The sequence below is a fragment of the Sarcophilus harrisii genome, chromosome 1, assembly GCF_902635505.1.
Source record: "Sarcophilus harrisii chromosome 1, mSarHar1.11, whole genome shotgun sequence".
Taxonomy (NCBI): Eukaryota; Metazoa; Chordata; class Mammalia; order Dasyuromorphia; family Dasyuridae; genus Sarcophilus; species Sarcophilus harrisii.
In genome coordinates, this window is record NC_045426.1 from 454,222,077 (window position 1) to 454,245,600 (window position 23,524).

At 35.9% G+C, this 23,524-nt stretch overlaps 1 protein-coding gene across 1 annotated transcript in view; it reads right to left on the reverse strand.

Annotated features, from left to right (window-relative positions):
* VXN (vexin) overlaps positions 1 to 17,273 on the reverse strand; it is a 33,203-nt gene extending 15,930 nt beyond the window's left edge. The window contains exons 1-2 of the mRNA XM_003759727.3: positions 16,913 to 17,273; positions 9,275 to 9,330 (exon numbers count right to left, since the gene is read on the reverse strand). Of these exons, the coding sequence (XP_003759775.1) occupies positions 9,275 to 9,330; positions 16,913 to 16,979 (123 nt within the window). The 5' untranslated portion in view covers positions 16,980 to 17,273. The remainder of the gene's footprint in view (positions 1 to 9,274; positions 9,331 to 16,912) is intronic.
* Between the last annotated feature and the right edge of the window lie 6,251 nt (positions 17,274 to 23,524).

Sequence of the window (23,524 nt, forward strand, 5' to 3'; positions counted from 1 at the left end):
AGGGGGGGAAATCACTAACAGAAAAGTGATTCACAAGATAAGTAAGATTATAAGAAAATATTAGGTGACTTTAATGTATTCTAGTCACATGGCCCAGATGAACCACATCTTCCATTTTTGATAGGTATAGCAAATGTGAGTAATTGTTGGTAGCATATGACATATCTTGGAAAACAAGAAACTACAGAATTTGTTCTTGATGTTCAGTTGTTTTAGTCATGTTCAATCCTTCATGTCCCTATTTGTTATTTTCTTGTCAAAGATACTGAAGTGGTTTGCTATTTCTTTTTCCAGCTCATTTTACAGATGAGGAAACTGAGGCAAACTAGTTAACTAACTTGACCAGGTAGTATCTAGGCCAGATTTCAGCTCAGGAAGATGAACCTTTCTGATTCCAAGCCATGCACTTTATTTACTGGGCTACTTCAGAACTGTAGAAGGGCAAATGTCATCCTGATTTCAAAAGAGGGAAAAGGAAAGTGTTTGCAAGCTATAGGCCTAATTTGATTTCAATTCTGGGGGAAATTCTTGAAAGGATCATTAAAAAGGTGTTGGAATACATCTAGAAAAGGAAAGCTGAGTGATTACAAAGAGGCTACATGGGAATCTTAGGAACAGGTCATGCCAGATTGATCTTATTACATTGGCTGGAGAGGGGGGAGGATTACTAAACTAGTAGATAAGGGGAATGCTGTGGGAATAGTTTACCTAGATTTTAGCAAAAATTTTGACAAAATATCTCATACTATTCTTGCAAAGAAAATGGACATATAGGAATTAGGCAAATAACCCAATCAGATGTATTCAAAACTGGTTGAATGACTGGGTCAAAGAGTAGTTATTAAAACCTCAGTGTCTATGGCAAGAGGTTTTGAGTGGAGTACTTAAAGAAACCATATTTGGTCCTGTGCCATTTAATATTTTTATCAGTGGATTGGATAAAGGCACAAATAGTATGCTCATCAGATTTGCAACTAGCACAGAGCTGAAGGGATAGTTAATTGTTGATGACAGACAGAATTCAAAAGACTCTTGAAAGTGGAGTATTGGGCTGCATCTAATACAATGGAATTCAATAGAGATAAATGGAAATTCTTATACTTTGGTACAAAAAAATTTAACTCCATAATTATAATGTAGGGAAGGCCTTAATAGACAGGAGTTGTTCTGAAAGAGATCTGGGGATTTTAGTGGGTGCAAGCTCAATAGGAGTTGTCAATGTGGAATGTGGAAACCAAAAAAAGCTAATATAGCCAAGGGATATATATAGCTTACAGTAATAGTTTAGAAAGCTACATGTTAAGCAATACAATAACAGAATGCTGAATAGTGTCAAAAGGAGGGCAAAAAGCCTTGACAAATTCATGACATATGAAGATCAGTTGGGCATGTTTACCTTGGTAAAAGAAGAGATTCAGAGGAAGTCTAATATGTTTGTTCACATCTTTGAAGGGCTATTTTGTGGAGGAATAAGGAAACTTGTTCTCTTTGGTTCAAGAGGTCAGAAGTCGAAATAATGGTTGGAAGCTCTAAGGAGGCTAATTTGGATTGTATTTTTTAGGAAAAACTTACTAACAATCATCAATGTCAAAAAGTAGAATGGTTTGTCTCAAGAGGTGATGGATCTCTCTTCCTGGGAGGTCGTAAGCAGAGGTTAGGGATGTTATGGTGGGACTTCCTTTCAAATATGGGTTAGTGAGTCCCTTCAAATTATTCAATGCTGTGATTCCTCCAGCAGATATGTTCCAGAAACCTAATGTGCCTCCCAATATGTGGTGCTTATAATAGAACATCATACTCATGATAAGAAGATCAAAGCAGAACAGCATAGAATCATTATCCCAACATGAATTATTTATTCATTTAGGAATAATATTTACATATTTGTTTCTCCTTTTCATGTTTTTGGTTGAAATAGCTTGACAGTATTCATTCTATAACTATGGAAAGGAGGCTCTACTAAATCTTTTTGATTCTTATAAATACTAAATCAACTACAAAGGACATGTGAAGGAAGATGCTATCTGCATCCAGAGAAAGAACTGATACATAAAAATATGTATAGAATTATTTTACATAGATACATATTTGTATCTAATAGTAACCACCTCTAGTATAAGAGGAAAGAATAAAAAAATTTACATGATAACTTTGTTACACATTTAAAAGGAATAGCAAGTTGTGCATAATAGATTTTCAGTTTCATGTGCAATTTTTTATGTTGTTATTGAAATGCTTGTTTTATTACATAAATTAAAAATAACATAAAATTTTTTTAAAAAAGAAAAAAGAGACAGGAGGCTCCAAAGTTTACCTTGTGGCCACAATTACCTTCTTCACTCCTATGAATTATTTTAGAGAATTATTCAGAATTATCTGCTTATTATGGAAGCAAGACAAAGTTTAACTTAGTCTTATTGTGAACTGAGTCTTAGTCATATTAGAGCATAGTTTATAGTTAGCTTCTTTTGGGGACAAGTCATACAGCAGGTACTTTTTATTTTTCATATCTCATCTGTGTTTGCATTTCCAAATCTGAGGTCCACATTCATACCTCACCCATAAAGTAAGAGGGAACACAATCTATTTTTTTTCCCAGCTGAAATTCTCTCTCTCTCTCTCTTTTTTTTATTATAGCTTTTTATTTACAAGATATATGTATGGGTAATTTTTCAGCATTGACAATTGCAAAACCTTTTGGGAAACAGAATCTATTCCTGCATTTGTGATCTCTGGTCAATTTTTACTATCAATATGTCATTGTTTAGGGAGATGATTTATAGCTAGTTTGGTTTATCTAGATCAGGAAATGAACCATGCCATGGCCCAATTTAGATTTCTGACTCAATTCCAACCATTTAGAACATTTGGATTTTACTATTTGCATTAGAAGAAAGTAGTTTTTCTTTCCTGGATGTAATAGAAAGTCCAATGTTCATAGATTTTGCAGTGAACCAGGGAAATGTCAGACCTTAATCCAGGTTGAGTGGCACCACTAATCCACTCTTGGAGATAAATTGCTCATTTTGTGGCTGCAAGTCTTTGCAGTGGGTGGTCCTGCACACAGCATTCCCAGCTTGGAGCTCTGCATAGCCCCTTTCCTCTCAACTCTTCATCTTTCCCATTAGTCATTCTTAAGGGACTCATCTCAGGTCATATAACTTTGCTCTCCTAGATCTGGTCCAGTATATTAGAACTCTTGGGATGATTAAAGGCAGTCTTAAAGCCAACGTGCAAACAGAGATATAATAGGTGCTGGGCATTCAGGGCAAAATTTTCAAGAAAGTCAATTAGTTCCTTTTAGCTTAACCATGTGCCAAAGGAACAGGTACTCCCTGATGAACAGGTAAGTAGTAAAGAGAAACTCAATAACTTTTACTCAGAGAGTTATGTTAGTTTTAAAACTACTTTAATAGGTATTCTAAGTTTATTTTCTCAACATTCTGTGGAGATAAAGAAGAGGATAAAATACCCATTTTGCAGATGAAAAGATTAAGACAGTCCCAACTCTGTTGCTTACTAGCTTGACTTAAAATAAATTGCTTAATCTCTTAGATCATTTTATTTTGTTTGGCAAAATACTTTAACTATCTTAATCACAGATTATTTTGAGACTTAAATAAGATAATAGATGTATAAAAATCTGGTAAAATCCTTGGTGAACTGGGAGCTAGCTTCATTTAACCCCAATATAGTCATGTAATTAAAAGAACACTAGGCTTGGAGTTAAGAGGAATTACCATACTATAACTAACAATTATATACAACTTTAAGGTTTGCAAAGTACTTTACATATATCCTTTCATTTGATACTCACAAAAATCCTAAGAAGTAGGGGCTATTATTTTATTATCCCCATTTTACAGATGAGCAAAGTGAGGCTGAAGAATATTAAAAGTTCTTCAAAGTCACAGAGCCAATAAGTGTCTCATGTAGTTTTCAAACTCCAGTTTTTCTGACTCCTCAGTTCTGGGATCTGCCTGTTATGTCATCCATAGTAACCGCTTGAAAGCTGTGCCCATGTTTGTGAAATAACGTATTTATGGCTGCTACTCAGAATTTCTGGATTTTTCTTCTTTTCAAATAATCTTTTGGCTTCCTCAGTATTCCTTTTGATGAATTTCTCAAGTGATATAGGAGCCAAATCTAATATTCAATATCACAAAAAAAATGAAATTTTTTTTTCTCCCAGTTATGGTGGGCTAGAACAAGTAGAGAGAAACTGGTCACTATCTTACTAAGTCATTTGCATGAATGTGAAGTTCTCAGCCATGCAATGGCATACTTGAGGTTTGCCAGGCCTGGGAATAAATCTGGTTGCTCTCCAGGTTATTTGCTCTTTTACCTCCTTGTGAAATGAAACCTGTGTATCTAGAGATGCTAAATGAAAGGCAGATATTTAGAAAGATTAAACATTTTCTGTCTGTTATTTCAGGGAGGGGAAGAAGGCAAAACACATCACTTTGTCGTCACCTCCTATTCCTTTTTCTCCCCTGACCCAAACACCTTAACTTAGCTATAGTGCTCTGATTCTCAAAATTGTACAATATCTTGGGGCTATTCCATGGGGTCCCCACAGTAGAGTACATTAAACCCACTCCAGGAAATGGACAGCTGAAAGGTTTGATTGTGTGGCTCTTTGCTCCTGAAAGGCTGGTTTATGTTCTAGTTTCAACAGTACATCTTGTTCCTGCTGTTGGCCTTCAGGCTTCAAACCTGACAACAGCCACCCTGATTTTTCTTAGCAGTAGGAGTAGGGAGGAGGTGAGGGGCCAAGGACTCCTAACTAAAAGAAGTCTGGAAGATGATGGCTCAGTTCTTTAATATGCATGTTCCTTGAATTAACAAATAGTCTCCTTCCTGAACATTGGGGAATAGAGGTTAAAGACTTCAATAAATACCAAAACATTAGTGTATATTGTAATCAGACAGTTTGGATTTTTATAGGAGGGATCTTTGGTTCCTCAGATTCAATTTGGTTGTTGGTTCAAGAGTTCAATTAAAAAAAATAATAACTGGCACACCTAGAAAGCAAGTGTATAAGGAGGATGTGCAGAGTACAAAATTTGGGGTTCTTGTGAATTAAGATAAGAAGAAAGCGTGACTGGCAATCATTAGTCTCAGAATGAGTCCTGAGTGGGAGAGCTATGAAGAAAAGGATGGAAAAATGTGAAAAGCGAATTCTGAGCCAAGGAAAAAAATCTGATAAGAAAGCCTATCATATAAAAGAGACAGACATCTGGCTACATTGAAGCTTGAAGATTTTAGAGTAGACATAAGAGTGGTTTTCTGAATAGGAGCTGGACAACATGGAATATTAGTGACAGTAGTTTTGGAATCTCTCAGGAAGTCTTTAAAATAGGGATAGGGTGTCATTGCTTCAAATGGCTCTTTCTCTGAGGGCAAGAGAATAGAATAAATTAGCATTTGCCATTCTTTGGACTTCATTTGCAATTTTATTGCAAGTCAATTTAATTCAACAAGTTTTTTAAAAGCTCTTACTATGTGTGATTGTGTTAGTGATACAGGTAAAATTAATAACAGTCCCCACCCAAAAGTAATTTATATTTTCCAGAATAATGTATATATTTGTAATTTTTATGCACATGAGGTATCATTAAATTGAATATAAGAGAAATGATTATTTCTCTTTCATATTAATAGCCAATTATTAAATTGGGGAGACTCCAGTTTTTTATCTTGTCCAATCTCTCACAGACAGTGTTGGTGGAAGACAAGATTAATGTTCTCCTCATTCTGGATATTGCTACTCCACCCAACTAACTCAGGCTAGTGTCTGGAATGTAGATTCTTTGTGTAGATTATTCAAGGGTGGGAGTGGTTGGAGTATAGGAGTAGTTTCTCTGGTTAAAAGTTACATGATGTCATTCCTGTCCTTCATTGGAGTGAACTTTGTTTCTTTGTAGAGTCCACTTCTCTCTAATTGTGAACTAATCAGAGATGATTGATACCCTCAGGCACACTCTTCTTTCAAATTAATAAAATGATTAAATTACTTAGAAATTATGAGCTTTTTAAAGCCATAGATGGATTGTAATTTTACTGAAAAGGATATTCCTTGTATGGTGTAGACCATAATTTAACTACATTTTTTGGTACTGAGTTAAATCTATTCTATATCCTCTAAATCAACCACAGTGAGGGGCCATACAATAATTGGAGGGCCTTTATATCAGGGCATTGCAGAGATATCAATGGAAGCATGGTCAACCAGCTCTTTTTCTAGTCATAAATCTCTGTGACGTTATCATTTTCATTGGTTTTCCTACACAATTATTTCAGGGCCATCTCCAATCATCCTGATCTATAACTTGTCAATGGACTCAGATGATGGAGTAGAAAGTGAAGTTGGTGACTTTGCACAGCCCTCCCTTATTTAAATACAATTCACTTGCCTGTCATGGTATCCCTTCCCTCATGTCATGGTCCTTTTCCAGAATGAAGGACAAACAGTTAACAACAGCAACAATTCCTTGGTAATATATCATAGCCATTTTACACAAACCAGGCACCTCTGCAATGTCCTTTAAGTGAACCACAGCTTTATTTTAAAATCCAGACTACCCCATGCTTTGAAGACTTACAGTGTTGTATCATCAGAGTATTGATGTTTAAAAACGATGAGTCTTTGTTTCAAGGAGTAGACTTGGGTCATTAAAAGCACTGCATACTTTCCCCAAAGTGATCTTATGCATTATTTTCCTTTTTAATTGCAAGCTTAATCCATTGTCTATACATAGTATTTGACCAAGACAGGTATACTCACAGATTCTATGGATTGTTCATCCAACCTATATCACCAAGGAATTCTACAACCATTTGTTTAAATCTCATTTAGAAAGCTCTGAAATGCTCTTCAAAAAACAAACAATTGAAGGATTTCACCATCTAGATCCAGTGCTGTATGTTCACCATGATCATAGCAAGTACCTTTGGCAAGCCTACATTTTTTTTTTTTTGCCTTATTTAATATTAACAATCCTAGGGTCACAAGATAATGTTGACTCTGTTGTTATACCATTCAAGGAATTCTATATTATGTTAACATATTCATGAGAGACACCTTTTTAGAGGAGAAATTTTAAAGTGTCATTTTGCTCTACTGATTGAGTGAATATAATTATACAGTCAACAAACATTGTTATCTTGTAATTTTGCACTTTTTAGCCAGTTCTTCAATTGTAAAGGTATGCCTTGCTATAGTATGCCAGTTGAGAAAACTTGCCTATTCCTTTTTCATTCAGCCAAAAAGCATTTATCAAGTGCTTACTATGTGTCAGGCACTATTGTAAGCACTGAGGAAACAAAGAAAGTAAAAACATGGTCCCTATATTAAGTTGTACTACTTCCACATTTATGCTCTCTGAAATTCTGCTATCGAATCACAATTTACTGTCTTTATATTTTAAACTAGTGTTGCACTTAGTTATATTTTTCTTCTGGCAAGATGAAATTTTTGCTGAATAAGGGAGTTTTTAGGGACTTTTGGTCTCCCTCTTGTAGTGATTGATTTATATGAGTTAAATTTCCTTAGAAAATGCTGATACACCAGTGGTAACATCTATTCTTTTACTCATTTCCCATTTTCCATTGTCAACAGTTAGAATAATAACTTCCTAAGTTGGAGTTGTCTTAGTCATAAACCATATCTTCCCATATTTTTCTTTATTTTCATTTAGTATTTTTTTTCTTTCTTCTAATGAAATGATGTCTTATTTATGCAGATGACTTAGGATTGATCCCCATACCAGTGAGCAGTTATTTTCCATTTATTGTAACATAATTAATTTTATTTTTTGTATTTTATTCAGTTCTATTTCCATATTTTCCAGGTTTCTTTTTTGAAGAATATATTCATTTATTTAGTCAATTAATCAACAAACATTTATTAAGTGCTTACTATTTTGTATTCTGTGATTAGCACTTGGGATACAAATAAGAAGCAAAAACAGTCCTTGTCCACAAGAAATCTTATTCAATTCTAATTTTTTTTTTTTTTAGCTCTGAACTATGTATTCCAGTGTATTTAAAAATATTTTCTTCTATTCCTGCTGTTGCATTGAAGTTCCTGAGTATTAAAGCATATGTTAACTTAATGTGCTGGATCTTATCAGGTCATTCCTAACTTTTATATCTTTTCATCCTTCACAACATATATTGGAACATGAGCTGCAATTATATTCATGATAGTCCTGTTACAAATATTTTTCTTGAAAACTGCAATATAGCTAACTAAATATCCTATGGTATGAAACTTCTTGTTGCCTTTTATGTACAACTGGGTAAGATCTTTAGTCACTGGGTAAGATCTTACATTTAATGCACCAATGACTAAGTTTCTATCATAAAAGCCATTGCCACTGCACATATGGCCCCAGAGTGCTGTGATGTATTTCTATTTGTCTCTTACATTATCATACTAGCTCATTGATGATGAGACTTTTTGTACTTAACTAGGTTTACTCTCAGAATTAGATAGTCTGTACTTTACCATATTTGAAATCTTTTCAGCATAGTAAAATTTGCTGGTATAGCTTCAAGAACCAAGAGTCACTTCCATAAATGATGCTTTACATTTTTAAAAAGTGATTTATTAAAAACAATAATAAATATCAATATACCTAATTAAATTTGCTTTGTTAAATTATATTTATTTAAGTTAATATTGATGCACAAAATATCATAACTTTTCAGCCATTCTTTCTTAGTTTCGCTAGTGCTTTATATTTTAAAAAGCTATTTACAATCATCCTTATTGTCTTTATAAAGTAAATAGGCATGATTTTGCAGAGAAAGACAAAGAAATAGAGAAAGGAATAGTTTGCTAAAGATTACGATGCTGTGGATAATTCCTGATTCCCAACTTTGTGTGGTCATCAGTTATTCTTGTTAAATCCAGAGTAATAGACTGATGAAAGGGACTTTGATGAAGTTTGACACTTTAATGAAAGGGAAAGGTCTTCTGTAACATTTCCTCAGATAGCATATCACCTACAATTCAACCTTTCTCCCTCATCATTAGTGATTTTTATCACTTACTTCCCTTGTGACTTCCTGAATGCCAGGAATATAATTCTTCTAAAGTGTGGCCTTTAGTTTTTCAAGAAATATCAGGAAAATTTGATCTTTTGTTGTACAACCAAGAATCCTTCAGTAAATTAAAACCCAATCTCATCTCCAAGATACACAAGAATTTTTTTTTTTTTTAATAGAGAAAAATCAAGTACAAAAGAATAGAAAAAAATTTTCTTACGCTTTTGGTCAAAAGATGTTGTGAGATTTTGACTTTTCTTCTGGCTGGACTGGACACTGAAAAGTGAATTAAAGAAAACTCATTAGTGAAAACTTAGAATTATAGAATCTATTGATTTTGAACATTTTGCCTCCCTACCCCTTTGGATTCTCTTTCATTTGAATTCCTGGTGTTGGAACTGGAGGTAGGGAAAGAAACTGTGTACTAGGAAAGTGAAGAAAAGGAAAAGCAATGTAATATGTTAGTTCATTGAGGAAAGCTTTGAAGATGAAAAAAAGGTTTTCATTTTGTTGGCAATGATGTAGACCATGAGTGTAGAACAATAGTTGTTTTTGAAGAGGATCAAAATGATATCACTAGGTTAGAGTTGAATTATAGTGTGCACGACTGTGGCTGATCAGACCAGTATAAGCTCAGAATGCTCTATCACAGGTAAGACACAAATAGTCCCTCTGAACATTTGGGGTGGATTGTCTAACTTTTTACCTCTGGCATTTCTTCTGAGCCAATTCAATTCTGCTTTGTTCATAGAGCATAGCATTTTTTCTGAGGAGGCCACACCACGTTGGGTGATCCTGTGCCAGTGTCTCCCATGTCATACAATCATTTCTAAAGTTCTTAAGTGAGACCTCGAGAGTGTCCTTGTATTTCTTTTTTTGAACACCAGATGAGCACTTGCTCAGGTGAGACAGAGACAGAGACAGAGAGACAGAGAAAAGTGAGAACTGTGTGAATTCTCCATAAAATAGTCTTTTTGGCAAGCATACAACAAATACTGCATTGGTTGGAAAAAATACATTTAATTGGTGTCATGACTACATAAGATAGTATAGTTAGATTAGGACAGAATACAGGACTGGTTTTTGGAAAATGTAAATGGAGAAAAATTGTAATAGAATAAAAATCAACAAAAACAATCACAGTCTTGACCTGGCATTTTGGAGTAATGACAATTAAATGCTCTGAGGAAAAAATTCAATTTTGCTGATTCTGGGAATCTCTTGAACTCTTTCTATCAAAATATTTCATTGTGGTGAATAGAACTGTTCCCCTTCTGGATCTAAATTTTGTTGTATCTACCAGGCCATCCAGGCATAATTTTGACAAAAACACAAATATCTTAGGAAAACTAACATAATTGTTCATTTTGGGATCAAAGGAGTCATAGGTTGGTGTAATGGGGCTATTGATTATATTTATTGACCAACTGGGTTCCTTTTATTCCATTTGATGAAATCAAATGTGATGTCCTTTAACATTTTCCTGACTATGTTACCTGCACTTTATGTCCTATAATTCAATAAATAGGCTAAGAGAGAGAGGAAGGAGTTCATACATTAGGGGTCCCTTTATGAAGGCTCTCAATTATATTGACAACTGGGTGGGATCTTAGAAATCATCTGATCTAATCCCTTCATTTGATAGAAGAGGAAACCCAAAAAGTTTAAGCAACTTGACCAGTTTGCCTATAACAAAATTTGAATGCAAATCTAAATCATTTGAGCCAGATCCAGAAATCTTTCCTCCTTCCCCACTCCTTTCTCTTGCTCCCTCTCCCCTCTCTCTGCCTCTCTTTTTGTCTCTCTATCTCTGTCTCTCTGTCTGTCTGTCTCTGTTTCTTTTTGTTTGCTTTGAATTTACAGGATTTTTTTTTCCTTCTCAAGATTCCTTATGGGAGCCTTTTGTATAGTGTCAAACTTTATGAAAGTCCCTTTCATCAGTCTATTCTGGATTTAACAAGAGTAACTGATGACCACAGAAAGTTGGGAATCAGGAATTATCCACAGTTGTCTTTAGCAAACTATACTGACCTAGGCAGGAATTCAAAGCCCTTAAAAGCCATATGACATTGGTTTTTCTAGACCTCTATTGGGTGGAAGAAGGGGGTTTAAGACAGGTTTTTGAAGAGGAGAGAGATTAAGTGACTTGCTAGGGGTATCAAGGCCTTCTGGGCCCCAAATGAGCCTCCATGGATAGGTCAGAACTTAAAAGTACAATATTGAATGATTGCCTTATTCAGCCCTAACTTAATCACCCAGCTAATAAGCAGCTTTATATTTGCAAAGGGAACCATAACCATATTTTCTGAATTCCAAATTGGGACACATAGTCAATTTTGCCTTATTTCCAAAGTTGATTTTCCTACAGGTACACTCAGAGCAAGTCAGACTCCAGGTCTTTACTGTTAAAGACAATGAGGTGGGGCAGCTAGATGGTGCACTGGATAGAGCACCAGTCCTGAAGTCAGGAGGATCTGAGTTCAAATCTGGCCTCACCTACTTAACACTTCCTAACTGTGTGACCCTGGGCAAGTCACTTAAACCCAATTGTCTCAGCAAAAAAGAGTGTAAAGGTCCCTCTTCAATAGTGCCATCCAACCTGGCCATCAAAGCTATGCTCTTATGTAAACATAAGAGACCTTAAAGAGCAGCTAATCCCAAATTCCTTCCTCATCTACACTTTATAACAAAGGGAAGGAGCTGAGGCTCAGAGACATTGACAGTGAATCAGATATTTGACTTGAGAATTAGGAAGTGTTTGTTGTTATTGAGTCATTTCCGTCCTGCACAACTCTTTGTGATGCCATTTGGAGCTCTTGGCAAAAATACTGGAGTGGTTTGCTATTTCCTTCTCCAGCTCATTTTACAGATGAGGAAACTGAGGCAAAAGGTAAATGACTTGCCCAGGGTCACACAGCTAGTGTCTGAGGCCAAATTTGAACTCAGAAATGTCTTTCTGACTCTTGTCATTCTATTCACTTTGCCATCCAGTTGTCATGTGAGAATTAGGAAGACCTGAATTCAAATACTCCTTCAATAGTCATTTAACTAGCTGGATAAGCCTGAAGAAGTCATTTACTTTTTTTAGACTTTAGTTTTGTGACCTGTAAAATGAGGGGGTTGGATTCAATACTCTAAGGTCCTCTGTCATGCTAAATCCATGACCTTATGCTCCAGTGAAGTTAATTGCTCAAGGTCATAGAGGCAGGACAGAACCCAGATTTAAATTTAGGTCTTCAGACTCAAATTCAATACTCTTTTCAACACATTTTACTATAGGCATATTTAATAAGAGCTAATATGAATATGTTTTTTATGAAGGCATTGAAATGTTTTTTTCGGCCTGTGATTTTTCATATTTTGTGAGTTTTAAAAAATTCTGATGAAATAATGAATTCAATTACTATTTATTTCATTTTTAATAGTATTTTATATTTCCCCAATTACATGTTAAAACAAATTTTTTTTTTTTTTTGGTGAAACTTTGAGTTCTAAATTGGATCCCTTCCTGAGACCATAAGCAATCTGAGATAGGTTATACAGTCATGTAAAATATTTCCATATTAGTCATTTTGTGCAAGAAAACTCAAAATAAAAAGAATGAAAAATAGCATATTTTAGTCTGTATTCAAACAATATCAGCTCTTTCTCTGGAAGCAGAAAGCATTTTTCATCAGGAGCCCTTTGGGATTATCTTGGATCATTGTGTTGCTGAGAACAGATATCAGTTACTATTCACTGAAACATTGAAACTTTTGGGGGCATTTCATCAATAGTTTATTGGGACAATGGAATAGAATTTTTGTGTTTCTTTTAAATGGGGACTGTTCAGGAAAATCCAGGGCACATAGCTTCTGTAACTCTAAAGGAAAAGGAACGTTTTACACTTTATACAAACAGTCATGTAGTAGCCTCCAGCAGCTACCAACATATTCATCTCTATTTCTGACGCAGGACATCTGTGTTACCTATGTAGTGGACTCTAGAGGTAGCATTTCTTGCCTCAAAAGAGAGAAATCTAAGTTCTTCCTACTTGGTAAATAGGCTTCCTGGACTCTGGCTTTGATAAAGCCCATTGGAATTCAAATGAAGGTACTTGGCTAAGCCTTTAAATCCAAATCACTCTGACTTTCACTGATTAACCAATAATAACCAATAACCAATTAAGCAATAATAAGGTCCAGCACAGGCCCTACTTACTCATTGTTTGGGTTTTGATGTTGCAGAGTGAATGTAAATAGCAATTGTTTTTGTTCTGGCCAGAAAGGAGAGTTTTATCCTCCCAGATTGATTTTTTTTTTTTTTTTTAATGAAGGTAAACTAGGTCAAATTTTGCCTCGATTCTCATGAAGTAATTTCTGACCGAAGGGGCATTGCCTCAGACAAACTGAGTCCTGTTAAAGATCTTAGCTTAAAAAGACCAAAATGCCCCACTGCATCTAGGACCATAGTCAGTCATCCTGACTTAGATCTTGCCATTGGACCCAGATGACTCTGGAAGTGAGAGTGAGGCTGATGATTTTGCACAGCTTGGCCTCCCTTAAAATCCAATTCACTTGCAAGTCAAGGCATCTCCTTCCTGACGTCTGCTTTCCGAACCAAGGATGAATAATAATCCGTCATTCTGATCAGACTAGCCTTCACATTTTCAGAAATGGGACATTTTCACTCTTGCTTCTAATCTCCCAGATTAGAAGATTAGAAGGACATGTCCTAATTCTATCTTCTCTGTTTATCTAAATCCTATTTGTCTTTCAAGGATTAGTTTAGCCCTCACCCTTTCCAGATAACCTCCTGGGGTCAATAGGATCACAAATTTAGAATTGTAAGGGATCCTTGTAGGTAGTCTATCCAATTGCAGCTCAGAATTCCCCAGAAGTCTTAACTGTTTCACCTTATACATTTGGAAACTGAAAGGTTAAGCAAGTTCTGTCTTCTCTATCCTTTACTTATAAGTTTTAGATTTTGGTGAAATGGGCAGAGTGTTGGGATTCAGAATCAGGAAGACCCAAGTTCAAATCTTGTTTCAGATACTTACTGACCTTACATTTATTGACATTAAACCTCTTTGGACCTCAGTCTCCTCATCTGTGAAATGAGGATAATAATAGCACCTACTTTATAGAATTATTGTGGGAATAACATGAAATAGCATGTGTGAAATACTTAAAAAGATCTGAAAACACTATTCAGTCCTTTCAGTTGGGACCAACTCTTTATGACCCCATTTTTTATTTCTTGGCAAAGATACTGGAGTGTTTTACCATTTCCTTCTCCAGCTCATTTTACAGATGAGGAAACTGAGGCAAACAGAGTTAAGTGACTTGCCTAGGGTCCCACAGTAAGTAGCTGAGGTCACTCAGGAAGATGAGTCTTCTTGATTTCAGGACTGGAGCCTGAAGCACTGTGCCATCTAAGCACTATATAAATGCTAGCTATTGTTAATGTTTAGTATATATTTCATAGGTATTGGTTGTATTGGTCCAACTAGGTGGTTAATTCCTTAAGCATAGGGAGAAGTTTTTGTTGGTATGCCCCACAATACAATAAATATCAATTTCAATGGAATAATTGAGAAGAAGCTTCACTAAGGAGGAAAAAACTTTTGCTAAAAAACAAAGCTGGAATTCCTCCCTAGGATCTATAGTAATTAGATTTACAATTTTAAGAACCCTTCTGCAGAGATAATACAGAAAAACTTCCTCTTGCTGAAAACTTAAGATACCTCTAATTCAGATGAAGGAAAGGTAAGGTAGAGTTAACAGATTAAATCAAAGAAGTGGGCATAGGACCACTTTAAATTCAACTTGCTATTGGGTTTAAGTGTCCAATTTTTCTTTTCTGGAGAATGCCCTTTCCCTGCAGTTGAATTGCCTCAGAATAAAAATGACTCACATTTACATAGATGTTATCCATTTAGAAAGCATTTCCTCCATAGAAACCTGAAAGGCTGACATCTGTGTTGTGTGTTAAGGTTGGTAAAGCACCTTATATGCTTTGTTTCATTTGATCCTCCACCACAGTCTTATGAGGCATATTTTTAGGATCATAGATTAGAGCTGGGAGAAACTCCAAAGGTCATATAGTATGACTCCCTCATTGTACTGAGGAGGAAAATGAAGTCCAGGAAGATTGTGACCTTCACAAGGTCACTCAGCTAAGAAGGAATAAAACTGAATTCAGACCCACAAACTCTGCTCCCAGAATCAGAACTCTTTCCACTGCAGGTCTGTAAGTCATTCTGCACATTACACTGTTGTAGATGAGTGTATATTGGGACACAGACAGATCAAGTGATAGTCTTAAAGCTAGTAAGTGTCAGAACAGAGAGAACTTTTGAGTTCTTTGCATTATATCACATTGAATAGATATTCTTAACCTGGGTTAAGATGAATTTTAAAAAAATTTGACAATTGCATTTCAATATAATTGGTTGCCTTTGTTGCATTTTATGCATTTAGAAACATGACTCTGAGAAGAGGTCCCTGATTGAAAAAATGACTAAGAACTCCTGATTTAGAGCCATATGTTTAGGAAAATAGGAAGAAAATGATGTGTAATATCTATCAGGAGTATTCATTCTTAGTTAATAATATTCATTTCCTTTTAATATAAAAGGTTCTTTTTAGATGAGATTTTATTCAAGTAGAATTCAATCTTTAGAATGTCAGAACAGGTCTTCAAGTCATCACTGGAAATGGCAGTCGACTTCCAATGGCATGACTGGCCATCCTTCTCTGGAGTGACCTCACCCTTATGAGAATGGAATCCTAGCTCTGTTTTTCCCTTTTCCTGTACTTAGCAAGATACTGGGTGTCCCAAAAGATTTAGTGCAGTTTTAAGACATTAAAACTTAATTGTAATATAAAGTTAACGTTCTCTAGGACTCCCAGCATTTTCAGGCTGAGTCTCTGGCTTTCCCTCCCACAAGCAATGGTAAAGTCAACTGTTTACAAGGGTGGAAGAAAGAATTGTCTGGATGGGAAGTCATACCAACAAGCAGACAGCTCACTTCATTTAAAACCACAGTGCCTTGGAACTAACAATGAAACCCGGAGCTACGCTTGAGTGACTGGCTTGCACTCCAATACAGATAGGATTAGGAAGAGAATAGAGGATGAAGGGGGGGAAAAAGGGGGACTATTCCTTAAAGGAGGTAAAGGAATTGTCCAGTAATAAGATGATTTCTCTGTGTCAGCTGAGAGGTCTCACACATTCTTCCTCTAGACACTGAACACAAGCAGAGCCCTCTGACTTAGCCCAAAGATCCAGACATTTGGCAATTTGACCATCCCTATCCACCCTCCCTGGTGGTTTTTGATATGGGCAACTTTGGGGTTCTTAAGTATAAGCATTATTCAGGTCAGCAGATTACTTGACCTTTTCTTTTGAAATATAGCCCATTGACTGGGGCACTTCCTCCTGTGTTTCCCCTGGATATTGTTGTGAAATTGTATTTCTGAATCAGCTGGTTCTTGTTTCATTAACTCCTTAGCTCATGGAGGGAAAAATAGAAGATTCAATAGGGCAATCCTGGGATTTTCAATTTATTTCTTATTTCCTAAAACAATGAAAACCTTGGGGTTGCAGGGGCTGAATGAAATGGAACAAAGAACACTGAACAATCCTCAGTGGTTTTCTAATGAATTGTTTCTCAGTCAGGAATCCGTACACCTAAATGTTTCCTCCAGAAAAACAAAACAAAACAAAACCAAAAAAACACAAAAATCAACAATCAGATATTACTGACCTGAAAATAAAACAACAGTCTAGCACCTTATTTTCTATTCTTTCCACTATATGTAAGAAAAGACGAGAATGTATAAGGTCTCTTGGTGAGCATAGCTTTTTTACTCACCTTTGGATGAAATCACAGTGGTGAAAACTTCTAAATTTTCATCGCTGCAGCTGTAAATCTGATGCATTTTATTTCAGCCGTCTCTCCCTGAAGCGTGTCCTTTATCTGGCGACTGCTCTGAACTTCCAGTCAAGAGGTTTCCCTAATCCAATCTGCCTCTGTGATCATTGTCCAGGTCCACAAAAGACAGGCCGATGCTGTGATCTCATCTCATTCCAGATTCTTCATTGCAACATTTTTTACTCCCATCTGTCTTTTTATGAATTCTATTATTGCAAACATTTGCCTGAGCAGGGGAAGCTTCAGCCTCCTCCCAAGCTCAGATGGAACAGTTTTATTGTATGATATGTCTGCCGCAGTGAATTTGTGAGACTTTCATAAAGTGAAGGGGGATAAAGTGAAATAACCTAGCCTATTGTAGGTGGGTGGCAAGGGGTTGGGGGGATGGGGTGGGAAGTGAGGGATGCTTAGCTATAGAATTTTAACAGGTACCCAAAATGTCCAGTACAGGCAATTATTTCTTAATTTCTCAAGCTTAAGATTTTGCAAAGGTTTTCAGTTTTACCATGAAAATTCCTTTGTTAGCAGGGATTGAAAATTCAATAATTTTTCATGTTAAATTAGACTTTTCTTAAAGTTTCTGTTAAACACGGGGATCATTTCTGTTTAAAAAAAAAAAAATCATGCCCGTGCATTATAACCCTTACATTTTCAGCAAGCTGGGCTTTTTGACATCCACATGAACCCTCAATGACTATGCTAGGGAAAAAAAATCCATTCTAGGAGGATTATAGTTATAGGATAACTTGTTATATAGTTAATTGCACACCAGCACTATAGTGCATAATAAATAAATAATTAATATATGCTTTTTGACTGACTTATTGACTGCATATACATACTTTGCCTGTACGTATGCTTTACATTAGAGCTAAGGAATCTGTAATAGTATGATAAATATTTGCTCTCTTACATAATAATAATTATAATAACAATTAATATTTGTATAGTGCTTTAAGGTTTACAAATTCTTTCACAAATGTTATCTCAATTGATGTTCACAATAATCCTATGATATTGATGCTTTTTTTTTACAGCCCCATTTTACAGAAAAGGAAAGGGAAAGAGTTGTGTGATTTGACAAGGAAGAACTTAGAGTTATATAGCTAGTTAGTGAAATAGGATTACAACTCAGGTCCTTCTGATTTCAGTTGTGTGTGTGTGTGTGTGTGTGTGTGTGTGGTCTCTGGGCTCTTTTCCTCACAAGCCACTCTAATGCGAGATGGTCTAGTTAAACCTCTTATTAGCAGAGGCCTTTTCAGGGATATTACCTGGGAAATGGTTTCCTAAAATCATAATGGGAATAAACAGGCAATTGGGAGTAGGTGATGGAAGTGGAGGAAGAATCCTCCCTGCTGTTCCTTTCTATCATCCTTTAGGTGGGCCTTGTAGTTAGGAATCTTTTCTTTCTTTGTTACTTTACTTTCATATCTTTGTTCCTGAAAGAATTACAAAAGAACATAGATAGAATTGCATGAACTAGAAAAGAGAGTTGGATTGTTATCTGATCTGGTGAAGGGTGGATTTCCTACACTGTGAAAATCATAGATCCATCTAAGTGTTTGTCTAATCCTGGGAAAGATTATATTTTAAGCCACTATCAACTAATACTTTAATGATCAGTTAATTCCTTTTGGAGGGAGGGGATGGGATTAATCATCTGTTATTTGAGAACACGAAGAGAGTACATAGAACCTTTGTCAAAAAAGTATTACCTGGGATAATTGTTGCTGAGTTATTTTTCAGTCTTATCAGACTCTTTGTGACCCTATTTGGGGTTTTCTTGGCAAAGATATTGGAGTGAATTGTAATTTCCTTCTCCAGCTCACTTTACAGATGAGGAAACTGAGACAAATAGAGTTAAATGACTTGGCCAGGATCACACAATCCCCAGGCCAGATTTGAACTCAGGAAGATTAGTCTTCCTGACTCCAGGCATGGCACTTTATTCACTTTGTCTTCTAGGTGCCCATAGATAACTGAGCCTGAAAGATAGTTGACTGAAGGGAGATTGAAGAATTGAGAGGTGGGGATAACACAAGAGGTGGGAATACACTGATCTTCATGGAAGGCCCTGGCAATGTGAATTAAATCTCATCAATTAGTTCCATAGGTTTTTCACCTATAGCCTATTCAATGAATGAAACATTCATTAAATGTTTACTATGTGGAAAGCACTGTGGATAACAATACAAAAGCAAGACAGTGTCTGTTCTCAAGGAGCTCATTCTAATGGGGGGAGGAGAGAGAAAAAAACACACATGGAAGGTTTCAGCTGCAAGTCACATGAAAATGTTCCATGGTTCTTTGGGTGCAAGAGCAAAGCAGATGGTAATGGTTCTTTGTTAAGACCTTTTCTACATACAATCATGCTTCATTTTCAAAGGTCATTGCTTAGAATTACTTATCCACTATTTTAAAAATTGAAGTAAAAAAACATTACATTGATATGATCTTTTCATTTTTATAAACACACTAAGTAGCAGAAAAAAATTTAACTATGTCGGGAGTAAGGAGATCAAAGAAAGAATAAGATGGTTGCTTAGAGTGGAGGATGTATTGGTAATAGAAGAAAGGGAGAAGAGTTCAATGCTTTTTTGCTTTTGTTTTGTTTACTAGGGAGAATGGTCTTTGAACTGGGAAGGATAGAAAGGAAAAAAGGGAACTGAAACCAAATATAAATGAAAAGATAGATAATAAGATAGAAACTAGCTGCCCTGGATGTATTCAGGTTATCAAGATTAAATGAGCTAGAGATATATTACAGTGCCAAAAGCTGGCAGATGTCATTACTGAACTGCTTTTGGTGATCTTTGAAAAATCATTGAACTCTGCAGATGTCATTACTGAACTGCTTTTGGTGATCTTTGAAAAATCATTGAACTCTGCAGAAGTGGGAAAAAACAAATGGTATCTTAATTGTTAATACAAATTCATGATTGCTTCTTAGAAGGAAGGGCAGGTAGGTGGTGCAGTGACTGTCAGAAAATCTCATTTTTGTGAATTTAAATCTGGCCTCAGATACTTATTAGCTATGTGATCCTTGTCAAGTCCCTTAATTCTTTCTGTCTCAATTCCTCATCTGTAAAATGAACTGGTGAAGGAAATGGCAAACCACTTTAGTATCTCTGCTAAGAAAACTTCAAATGGGGTATGGAGAATCAGACTGGAAAATGACTTACCAATAGAAAACTTAGGAGAAGTGGAGTGTGTCAGGGATCTTTCCTCAGCCTTAAAAACTGGTGATAAGAAGGAAGTGATTTCCAGACATTTGTGAATGGACATTAGAAACTAGCTAGCAGTCTAATAAAATGTGGAGGGTTTAAAAAGCAAGAGAAGTTGGGTCCAGGGTATAGAAGTAGTTAAATTTCAAGCTGGGGAATTCTTATTTAATCAGAGTGGCAATAAGGAGCCACTGAAGTGTTTTGTGCAGGGAAGTGATATAGTTGGACATTAGCCTTAGAAATATTATTTTGTCAGCTACGTGAAGGATTTTGGATAAAGAGAGATTAGAGTCAAAGAGACTATATGGAAGGGGATTATAGAAATCCAAGTGAGAAGTGATGTGACTCTGAACTATGGAGGTGGCCATAGATGTGAAAGAAGAGATTAGATATAAGAGGTATTTTGTGGAGTTAAAATAGCCAAGACACAGCAACAGAGTGGATGTGGGAAATGAGGGAAATAGAAGAGTTATGGATAAGTCTAAAGTTATGACAGTGGTATGCTTTCTTACTGGGAAGAACACACATAAATTTTTTGTGTGAATATTTACATCTTGGAAATAACTATCTGAAATTATTTGGGATCTTGGAAATAGGATTACAAAAAAAAGACTTGATTTGTTTTGTTGATTCCTAGACTTAAGAAATGGATAGAGAAAAAGTTAATGCAAATTAAATGTAAAAGTATGTCCTACATACATTTTACCCCCATAGAGTTGGTTGTTAGACATTTACCCTTGAACATATTTTCTGTCCCTCACTGACCACTCCCTAGTTTCCATTCTCCTCAATCTGACACCCTCTCCCTACAACATCCCACTCAAGTTCTAACCTACTCTTTCCACTATGTTCTCTGGAATGAACAGCTCATAGGGAATAAACTTTCACCTAAAACCTTTTCCTTCCTTACTCTTTTTATCTTCTTACCCTTTCCAAATTCCCTTCTTTTGATATGGCACCTGGGGCTACCCTTTCCATCACAGATTGCATTTTCATTCATGCCTTGTTTGTTGTAGGGGCTGAGAAAGTGAGGATGAGAGAGTTGGAATATTTCTTGCCTCTCATTGCCACTTTCAGGTCCTCTCCTATATACCCTCTCTTTGTTGAAGTTCATTCAATCTATAATTATCAGTCAATCAAGATTTGGTAGCTGTTATCTATTTCTAAGACTGTTGTCTTTCTTCCTCAATACCGGATTCAGGATCTTTTTTCCTTCCTCACCTGTTGCCCTCATTCGTATTGACAATATATACAAATCCACTAACTTCTCAGGTTCTCAACTTTCTCATTTCTCCTAACTTAGTCCTCCATCCCACTTTAGCTACACAGAAATGGTCATGACCTTAATCTTGTCCTTTCCCATTGGTGATAACTTCTACATTCTTAAACTTTGAAATTTCTTTATCTGCTCATAATATTTTACCACTCCATCTTTCCTTCTGTTTTATGACAACTCTTTTCTTCAATCTTGTCTGAATTCCAATGCTCTTACCCCTCAGTTCTTTTCCAGGCCATCATCTTTTCACAGTTTACACTTCTCTTCCATCCTTAATCTAAATCCCTTGGTGAACCAGTTCAATTGTAGACTATCCTCTTTTCTTGAGTACCTTGGCTTTTTATCACAGATCTCTGCCTGCCAAATCCCAACTTTGTATTATTCCCACCATCTGTTGCCTTAACTTCTCGTTACTTACTGCTAAATGAAGCTGGAGAAAATTACCAAACCCTATTGACTGGTTAGAAATATGTTACTCTGTCTCAACATGGCTCCCAAGTGGCAAGTCCATCTTTTTACATGATTCTTTTAATCAATTCCCTAGCAGCCACTGACCAAAGGGGCTTTTTAAAAAATCTTTCCATCCTTCCTCCAAACTCCAAATATTCCTCCTTCAATTCTTTCAGCTGAGAACTTTGCCTCATACTTCAGTGAAAAAAATTGAAGCCTTATACAGAGAGCTTCTTCTTTTCTCATCCTTTTCCTCTCACATAATGTAGATTCCTTCTGCTACTATCGAGTCTTTCAATTAAAGGTGATACTTCTCCTTTATTTCTTTTTTTAAATAATAGCTTTTTATTTTCAAAATATTTGTAAAGATAGTTTTCAACATTCACCCTTGCAAAACCTTATGTTCTAAATTTTTCTCCCTCCTTTCTCCCTATCCCTTCACTTCCCCTAGACAGACATTTTTCCTTTCTAATGCAAACCTTTTTTAAATTAAAAAAAAATTTAATAGAATTTTATTTTTTAATATACACAAAGGTAGTTTTTATCATTTACTTCTGCAAAATCTTGTGTTCCAAGTTTTTCTCCCTTTCCACCTCCTTCTTTCTCCCTAAGAGAGTAAGCAATTTGATATAGATTAAGCATGTTCAGTTCTTCTAAACATATTTCCATATTTGTCATACTGCACACACATACACACAAAATCAGATCAAGATGGGGGGAAAAAACCAGAAAAAGGAAAAAAAAACCCTATCACATAAACAACAACAAAAAAGGTGAAAATATTATGCTTTGATCCACATTTAGTCTCCATAATTCTCTTTGAATGGGGATGGCATGTTCCAGTGTAAGTCTATTGGAAATCATCTCATTGTTGAAAAGAGCCAAGTTTATCACAGTTGATCATCATGTAATCATCTTGTTACTATGTACAATGCTCTTTTGGTTCTGCTCACTTTACTTTGCATCAATTCATGTAAATCTTTCCAGGCTTTTCTGAAATAAGCCTGCTCATCATTTCTTATAGAACAACAATACTTCATTACATTCATGTACCATAACTCATTCAACTACTCACCATTGATGGATACCCACTCAATTTTCAGTTGCTTAATGCAAATCCTTTTATTTGCACAAATGATTCTATTCCTACCTTCGCTAGTAAATTGCCCCCTCTATCATCTCTTTGTCTCAGGAATCTGCAATCTTTCCTTGTATGCTGGCTTTTTCTTCCCTGATGTCTACAAACATCCCTATCCTAAATGCCTTCCATCCTCTTCCCACTTGATCCTATCTTTCCTGCTATCTCTTTCCTTTCATGGCTAATCTCCTGGAAGAAGTATTTTACAATCAGCACTTTCTCTTCCTTTCCCCTCACTCTCTGGAGTCTGGTTTCCCTCTTACCTTTCCAGTTTTACCACTTACTCCCCTCCAATGACTCTACAATCCAATAACCACCAGCCTCTTTGCTATTCTTCACACATATACCACTCCATCTCTTGACTCCTGACATTTTTACTCTCTCCTAAGCCTGAAATGTTTCCCCCTCCCTTATTTTCACATTCTGACATTCTTCAAGTCTCAGCTAAAATCCCTTCTACTATT